Source organism: Opisthorchis viverrini (assembly GCF_000715545.1).
Source record: "Opisthorchis viverrini unplaced genomic scaffold opera_v5_302, whole genome shotgun sequence".
Taxonomy (NCBI): domain Eukaryota; kingdom Metazoa; phylum Platyhelminthes; class Trematoda; order Opisthorchiida; family Opisthorchiidae; genus Opisthorchis; species Opisthorchis viverrini.
Genome location: NW_008751962.1, coordinates 526,316 through 535,502, shown reverse-complemented (window position 1 = coordinate 535,502; position 9,187 = coordinate 526,316). Strand labels below are relative to the sequence as shown.

The 9,187-nt window shown below is 45.9% G+C and overlaps 1 protein-coding gene across 1 annotated transcript in view; it reads left to right on the top strand.

Moving 5' to 3' along the window:
* Positions 1-9,187, top strand: part of T265_09792 (hypothetical protein) — a gene marked incomplete at both ends in the record, with an annotated part of 24,177 nt that overhangs the window by 954 nt on the left and 14,036 nt on the right. Inside the window, 2 exons of the mRNA XM_009175966.1 lie at positions 3,426-3,588; positions 7,388-7,493. Of these exons, the coding sequence (XP_009174230.1) occupies positions 3,426-3,588; positions 7,388-7,493 (269 nt within the window). The remainder of the gene's footprint in view (positions 1-3,425; positions 3,589-7,387; positions 7,494-9,187) is intronic.

Here is a 9,187-nt window from a genome sequence, read left to right as displayed (position 1 = left end):
GTGTAGGCACCTCGGAATGATTGTGTTAAGCTAGCACTAAGTCCCTCCCCCATCCACCTTTATTCTTTTCTTTACAATAAGGCTTTCAAATAAGTCATGGTTGTACGGCAGTGAAGCATCGGTGTTGAACACTGATGTCATACTGTCGATGATGATGATGCTGGCGCTTACCCTTCCAACGCCGAATAATGAATGGTCTGGGGAGTGACAGAGAGTGCTAGTGGACAGCGAACGTCTGGGAAGCAGAGAAAGCTTCCCCAATAGGAAACAATCGTATCCTACAATGACAGCTGGTCGAGGGTAGTTAAACAATCTCTAAAAAGACTAGGATCTCAGTCCATTAACGGAAACGTCGCTTTGAACGATAGGCTGAAAACAATAGCACTAGTAACAGTAAATAACAATCAGCTGTAACGGTGTCTAGATGCCATACTACCCGAAGGAAACACGGGGATCGAGCTACTACCAATAGCCCAATCCCAGACAAGAGCAGTCGATATGCTGAGGTCGGGTTCGAACCACAGACTTTTCAATCAGTTAGTTCGCGTCTTAGCCATTAAGCTATGTCGAGCTAGACAATGGAGAACAGTTCAACTGGGCTTTATTAACTCTATAAGGAGGATTTGAACCCGAGTTGAACTTCGACAATGGTCCAGCCTGCAAGTTCAGTGCTTCCGTGCAAAGCACCTGGTCCAGACGGCTTGCTTCCTGCACTCCTCAAGGGAGGTGCACTCCTCAAGGAGTCCCTTATGGTTAATCTGACAACTGTACTCCAAGTTATATGGAGCAAGGAAAAAGTGCCACAGAATGGAGCGCCCCAAACGGTGATTTTGTTTTTGAAAGGGAGTAAAAACAAAAGCATCATTCTAGTGTGCATAGCTTTCAACGTACTTTCTGGCATCAACCTACGCAAATTCATCAATCGTCGGGGGCGAGGTGGCTCAAGTGGTGAGAGCACGAATTTACTAACCGGAACGTCCGTGGTTCGAACCTGACCTTTGTATCTCAACTTCTCCTGTCTAGGCTTGGGCAACCTGGCAGTATTCCAACCCTCCTGCTTCCTTCGGGTAGTATGGCAGCTGCAGCAAATCCTCCCCGTGGGTTCATGAAATCTTTTCGATGTGCTGGTTGAGTCTCTTTTACCTGTGACAGCTACAACCACTGTACGGCAAGTACATGGTTCTTGCAGCTGATAGTGATGATGATCACCTGACTCTAACGCCTCGGGGGTCGAAATACTCCCAGGGCATAAGTATAAGTATAGGTGCTACTGCAAGATTGGATGATTTCATACCTCAAACTTGCGAATCGATGTGGTGGAATAGTTTGTCTCTTTAGGCTTCTGTATAGGTCCCAGTGTACTGGTGAAACGTGAAGTTACTTCCAGAATCGGGAAGACATGGACAGCGTTTGCCAACAGCTTACAGCTTCACTGTCAAAGATAGCGTATGATTCCGTGTTCCATGCTCTCCTACTTTATGGATCAGAAGCGTAGTTGCTGCGTGCGGATGATCTTTAGGTATTCTGTGTCTGAATATCGATGCCTCCAAAGCATTGCGCGGTTCTGATGGGAACACCAACTAACTATTGCCGATATACGTCAGATGGTCTTCGGGAAAGTTAACTCTCCCTGGGTAACTTGGCTGGTCATATACTTCATATGCCAAGGACCATTTACCTGGTAGAGCCCTCTTCATCCAGATATGTACCGAAGGGCGGTCAGTCCATGAATCGGCAACGAAACATTAAAGCCCTTGCCGGTGGGCCCGACTGCGCCAGTAACTACCGTCTCTCTAAATGGGGACTCAATGACGCGACAAGTAATTAGATAGCTATCTTGACAATCATGCATCCAGTGGCGACGCTGCATCAAAGCTATCATCTTCACTGCGTAACTCCCTCACTCCCTACTCAACTGGACGAAAGGAACTACTTTATGTCATGGAATTGATTGAGTTATCGCCCCCCAATGGGTGGCCCGCAGCTTTGATAAACGGACATAGGGCAGGTGTACTTTTATACACGCTTGTAGCTGAAAAACCAAACCGAACCGTTGTTCGCCTTGCCTAGTTCGAAGCTGTGGACATATTAAGCTGGAAATATGCGACCGGGAAGGAGGGGACTAAAATTCTGTATGCTGATATTGCAGGGTGGGGCCCATGTAACCTTATCTGCTCTTTTGTGGAGAGTGAAATGTATGGTGGCTAATCGACACCAATATGGTTCATGTAGTCAGCTATTCAGGTTGTCCGACGGTTTTGGAGGCATGTGCACCTCTTGTGCTCTAGTTCCCTCTCCATGTTCCATTTTTCTATGGTATAAGGCTTTGTTGAAACAAATCGGCATGGCTGTACAGCAGTGAGCAGCAATTTTCTTTGGTGTTGCCGTCAGTGATGATGATGATAATGATGTCTACCGAAGCCACCACACACTACATATGTATGGGTTTCCAGTTTAAGAAAATCGACTCATCTCCTGTTGGATGAGGGCGGATATGGATTACCTACTTTTCTGAGGCCAGTTTATTCATCTAAAGAAACTTACTTGAAGTCCTGCATATGCTCATGCAGACAATGGGCCATCATTATCGAACTTGTCTCTTCAGCTTAAGAGCCGAGGCCACCCAATTGCTCGGGTAACGTGATTAATTATTCAGCGAGCGGCTCACACGGTCAAACGAGGTGACCCAGGGCCTAAATTACGGTATCTTTATTCCTATATTCTGCCATGTCTACTCGTTTTACGAGATAGCTCAGTGGTTACGGTGCGAACTTATTGATACAAGAGTCTGCTGTCTGAACCCAGTGTCTCGGTTGCTCCTGTTTAGGTCTGGGCAGTTTGGAAGTATCTCAACCCTCGTGCCTCCTTCACGTGACATGGTAGCTAGGTACCTAAATTATTTTACATCTGTACGATTGTCATTACTGCTCGTCTTACGACTTGCCGTTTCCATTTGTAACCTTCCCTTGTACACCTGTCTTACTCTTCTGTCTTCTGTCTTCACACATTCCATTTGGTTGTTCTGCTCAATATCCCTTTTATTTTGTGTTTGGTTATCCCTATAAACTAGTTGCTCTCAAGTCTCACCCAAAATCCAGACAGTGGTGATAGTTCTGAATTTAGAAATATCTCGTTTGTTGATATCCTATTTGGCGAGATGGTCCAAGCGGTTCGAGCGCGAACTTACTGACCGGAAGGTCCGTGGTTCGAAATCGACCTACACCTCTCGATTTCCCCTGTTTGGGCTTGGGCAACCTGGCAGTATCCCATCCCTCGTGCAACCTTCGGGTGGCATGGCACCGAAAGGGTGCTACAGGCACCGAAAGGGTGCTACAGCTGAACGATCAATAATTTATTATTTTTTCATCATCCTATTTGGTAGTTCATTACCTAAGTGCTATAATCACTTGATATCTCATTTTCAGTTATGGGCGTTCGTGGTCTATGGAGCATTCTCGCACCTATACAAGAACACCGACCGTTGGCCGAGCTTGGTGGTGAAACTGTGGCAGTTGATTTGAGTATTTGGACCTGTGGGGATGTATCGATTAAGCACAATATGTCGGTCTCGACGAAACTATACCTGAGGTACTGATATACTGTTGTATTAGCAAATCGGATTCCCTCGTGGTGCATTCTCGTAAATCCGTTTTTCTTCTGATTCTCACAGAAACCTCTTTTTTCGTACGCTAAACCTTCTGCGACAGAACACACTGCCCGTCGTTGTCTTGGACGGTGTTGCACCGAGTTTGAAAGCAACAACCATAGCTAATCGGTTGTGTACGCAGTAAGTATGCTTGTTCATTCGTAATTATTACTTTCTCACCCCTCAGTTTCTTTATCAGCCTTGCGCCAAAACAACAATGTATCGTTTATATCACACTGCGGACACCCCATATTCATCTTCTCTTAACTCTTGTGCTGTCCCACTTTATAGTCGCTCTTATGTAGATCCAAGCTATAGGCATTTCAATGAGGCTTGACTGGATACCTGTATACAGCCGCCTCTCTACTGTCCAAAGTTCTGCTTCGACAAGAACGCACTGGTCGAAGTACTGGACGCGCCCTTCGATTGAACAGCGTTCGAGTCTTACTGACTACATTGCCACAAGCTATCTATGGACCGTCTAAATCCTTGGTCGCCGATGCCCTGGAAAACACAAGTTGATTCAGACAATGATTTCCTTCGGTGCGTGCTTTCATTGAATTTTCTTAGTAAACCGCAAGAAAAAGAACTCCCAGTTTGTCAGCAGGATATCTCAGTGAACCAAAAATTGGGGGAGTATATCAAAGTCTACAATGCAACTCATTAAAATGGCCTATTTGGTGGACGTCGATCGGTCAAACATTAATTAGAGCCGAATTTCACTAAAGCATACTAGGAAACTGTAGGCAATGTGTCGAAATATTGGTAGCTCTGATGACTTTATTGGTAGTTGATCAGGTGTCTGTTGATCTGTTCACCGAACTTGGCAACTGACCTGCAAACGTTTTATCACCGTAAGAGGAGACATCATGACTGCGCGGTTGGGTGGGTAATTCGTTGCCTGCGTGCGTTTATATAGCATTTGAAGACTACCTGTTATCTCTTAAGGTGATCGGCTAGTTGGGTGACAGCGATTTTCAAGCTTTATCGGCCCGTTCGCGATCTTTGTTGCATTGTATGAGGAAACAAGTTGCTAAAAATAAAAGGCGTTGGAATAGCGAATCGCCTTGGAGGGACACAGAGTACAATGCCACAAAGACCTCAAACGGATCAATGGATTCTCGAAAAACGCTGTCACCCAGCTAACCGATCACGTTAAGAGATAGTAGATAGTCATCAGTTGATGGGGGTGAGGTGGTTGAGGTGTGTGCTACGTATGCCCAACCACTGTCTACCGAAAAAAGCGCAGTTTTCTCTTCTGATCTGTTGTTGGTGAAAGGTTTCTTGGGGGGCAGGCCATGACTTAGCAACATGAAATGAAAGCGACTACTATCAACCAGAGTGCTCTGCCGTCTGCGCAACTTTCTGGTGCTGGCCCTTGTGATCCTTCGTGAAGACGGCTAGAAACCCTGCAAGACATGTGTCACGCAACCAATCGTAGTGCTGCGCATGCTGTCATTCCCCAACCGGACTGTCTAACTGGAGTTTGCCCGTCGTTATGCAGTGGGTCTTGGTGGAGTGAGATTCGCAAAGGACCCTGGGTTGATACCGCTGATGGGGCCTTAATCCGACAGGTATTATTAATTTCATTACTGTCGTATGTGTAGGTACTCTACCCCTCTTTGCTAAGGCCTTCTTCCCTCGTGTTAGTGTGGCGGCGGAATACCAGTATGTATTACTGTTGTATTGCTGTCAATGACGATGATGAGCCTGGTTACTGCCTTTGCCCTTTTCAGCCAGTCACATTGACCGTATTCTTTGATCCCTGTTTTCTCTCATTTTAGTGAAGCCATTGACTTTGTCAGTCTCATTTTGTTTGCTGCATAACAATGGCAACTTTGAATTTCCAGTTGTTTGTTGTAATCCAGTCGCCATAAACGCAAAGACTCGAGCATTAGACTAGTCTGCTGACATCGTCCTTTTTTCGCCCTTGTCCAGTTTGTAATGGAAACAGTTATGGTAGACTCACCCGCACTTCGCAGGATTTTCAAGTGCAGTGTACCCACTCGAAAGGAGTGAGTCGCACGGGCTGGTGGTCCAGACAAGCGGGCCACTTAGGTAAGCCAGCGTGGACTTGTGTGCCAAAGTTTATACTTTAATCGGTTACAATATACACGTGGTGGCTGCACTTGGACGTACAGCGCTTCTTTGCGAACCCACCGGACCGAGCGACTTGTTGTCTCGGGTTGTTGCTTCTATTCGGGTTCATAGGCCTCTTTGCAGAGCTTCCCTAAGTGAAGACCGAATAATCTGTTTCTCGTTATTTCTAGCCATTCGATCTAGACGTCCTTCTTCCCAAATCGTAGTAGTTTCCCCAATCGTTTGATTGAGTCAACTAGTCGCTTTTCATTGTACAAACCTTACAATTCGGTCTTGGGAGTACTTGTCCGTAGTATCATTTTCACATGCTCGCTTACTATGTTGCCAGTCAGAGCTGCTGCTTTTGGCAACATTCGCTGGTATGGGAGGACTCGGCAAAATGATCTTGTTGACAAGGAGCATAGATTCTCTCCTTTCTCGTTTTTTGTATAAATGTTCTGCACTATAATTTCTCTTTTTAGATTGCTCTCCAATCAGCTTAATTAAGCTTTCCACACCTTTTGGAGGCGATAAATTAAGTGACTATGTGTTTATCTAACTACTCCTGACGGATTATGAACTGATACGTAAGCCCCTATAATAGCACATCTATGATGTGTGGCCGTTTCGGAGGGACAACATACGTAGATATAGATTGAAGAAAAAGTTGGCACTGAACGTTGTGATGCCAATCAAGCACTTCGAAGCGATTCAGTTTCAGTTTTCCCACTTTCTGAAAGTTTGAACACGAGACACTGGCTGTGTGATTAACTGCTAAATGAGCCAGAAAAGTTAATTTGGAAGAAGGTTTGCCTGGAGCGGTAAACGGCGAATTACAAACTAGAATGGTACTTCCTGGTTGTTGAGGCCGGAGAAGAGTGCCGCTTCACCTTTTACTGGTTTTGACTTGAAATTCACCCCGAAGGCAGCGGATGATAGCAAATGTTTCAAGTGCCGCGGTCTGAGCCAGTTGCAATAATCTGCCCAGTTTGGCTTCCGCGAATGCGAGTGACCGAAGCCGATTGCATGAACGTCCGATTCATAATGCTGTTGCACACGACAAGCGCCCTCCGAGGTGCATCATGCTCTTGGTAAGGTTTGTTTTTCGGCTGCACTGGATTAAAATCAACCTTCGGACGATCGGCATATGTGGTTTCAGAACCTACCTTTCCCAACCCGTTTTTTCTCGGGACAGAAAAACATCATTAGCTATGGAGATCTTGTTAGCCCTCACTCTCTTATAGCTGGAGTTAGTATAACTTCATCCTCGCGACAGCTCCGTAGCCCACGTGTTTGTCGCTCTTTGTCTTACCGCTTTTTTCTAGCTTTTCTGGCATGATTGAAGCTCTTATCGGTGTCGCCCGTGGCTCCATTGCAGTTCTGAGCTTGTTAGTGGGTGAGGAAGATAGAAGTATCCAGCCAACCTAAAACTTTTTGAGTTGAGGTCTGGAACTGAGTTTTTCCAAGGTCAGTTGCGGTTCCTGACGCTTCTGAGAGCGAAAGTTTCCTGCATTTGTGCCGAGCAATTAGAAGTGTTCGTGTTTAGTGTGGAGTTTTGGCCTAACTATGTGGTTCTTCACTGCTCATCTTGTAACGTTTTCGCCATACCGGTAGTTTTTAGGAAGCGATGCGCATGTCTATCATAATCTTGATGGTTTCTAGGTTATATTTTGTTTCGTCTACCCCTATTAGGCGATACAACATTGGACTGTCGATTGATCCTGCGGTGCTGGTGAAACGGCGGCGCCTTTCGAAAATCTCCGGAGAGGTAAGGTATTCATCTTTTATGTGCACTGATTAGATAGAACTGTGTCATCATTTGTCACCTGCAACTCGTAACGTTGGCAAACAAATCATTCCTCTCCAAGTAAGGTCCACCTCTGTACGGCCCGACAAAAGTTGGTCTAAATGTACCTTGCTCTGTGCGCGTGGTCCGACTATCAATCAGTTCGTGTCATAAAACCCTTCCATGATCGCAGCGGTTTCGCTCCAATCATCTAACAAACGCGAGCAGTATTCTCCCATCGTTTTCTTTTTTCTTTCTCTCACTGCGTGTGTAACTGTGCGTTCTCAGCGTTTCACACTCGCGAATTGTGTAAAACCCCGCTGATCGGTTTCGTCGCCTGGCATAACAGTTATCTCCATTAAGTGCCTGTGCCAAAAGCAGTGTACTAATTACTCGCTCCTATTGGAGCCCAAAATCCACTTGAACAATGTGTGAACCTTGCCTTGTTATGTAACCCTCTGTGGCTGGACTGCAAGACCGCTGCACGCCCCAACATCCGGTGTTTGTGGGCTTTCTCGGACGAAATCAGCCGGAAAGCGTCAGGCCTCTACAACATGGAAATTGAATGCTAGTGCTATCAGCATAATGAGTGGCAAATGCCTAACGGCTGCGTTGCGTGTCAGTTGAATCTTAGGTATGAACAGTTATCTGTGGCGTTAGCATCGCCAAATTCTGTTCCGACAATCACGTCAGATCAATTAACTCTCATTTTTGCACTTCTTGCGTTGTCCGTGGTTCGAACCCCACCTCAGGATTTCGATTGGTCCTGTCTAGGCGTGGGCAACCTGGCAGTATCTTATTCGTCGTGCCTTCTTCTGTTAGCATGTAGCTAGGCACCGAAAGGGTGCTACAGCTGAACGATTTGATTTTTCATGGTATGAGTTCAAAAGGTTTGAACACCATGAGTTCCTGATGCATAGTGGTCGGTGTTGCATAGCAATTTAATAAATGATGCAGTGCAACTCGTGTCGGAAAGCAAGAAATGCTTGGTATCGACCGAGAAGTCGTAGTCTCGGAGTAGGCTTGACGAAAAATCGGTAAATTTATTGACTGGCAACGTATCGCTTTGAACACAGGGGACATACCAAGCGAGAATTTCACAAAATCGAAGCTAACACAGAGTCTGGGGAAGCGTCTTATAGCAGCGGCTTTTAGGTTGCCCTACGTTTCATATTTTTTTTACATTGCACGCGAGGAAATCCCTCCGGACTTTCGCCTTGACCGTTTTAGTCCAGTCACCTCCCTATCTTGTTCATTCTGCTTCTCTCCTACCATCCGCTGACCAAGCTTTAGACATTAAGCTTCAAACTTGGGAGCGTCAACCACATGAATAACCTATCCACATTCGCTTCCTACCGCTTGTGTCATCACCCTGACGATCGCTGGTCTTTTGACCCTGGAGCGATTCATAGTGTTTCCAACTGAGTCATTCGATCGTTCATGCTTCCCTATTGTTGGTCTATCATCGATCATCGCACTGTCTGTCTTACGTGACTAGCTTCATTCCAGTTGATGATCTTGTGCCGTGTACGTCGTCGTTCTGTCAAATTTATTTGGGATAGTCAATAGAAATTTCGTCCTGTCAGTGAAGCCAATTTGTGCTGAAAAGCCGAGAAGCACTGTGCAGCTGTTCCATCCTTATTGGGAATCATCAGCAGTGGGCATCTCACGAAACC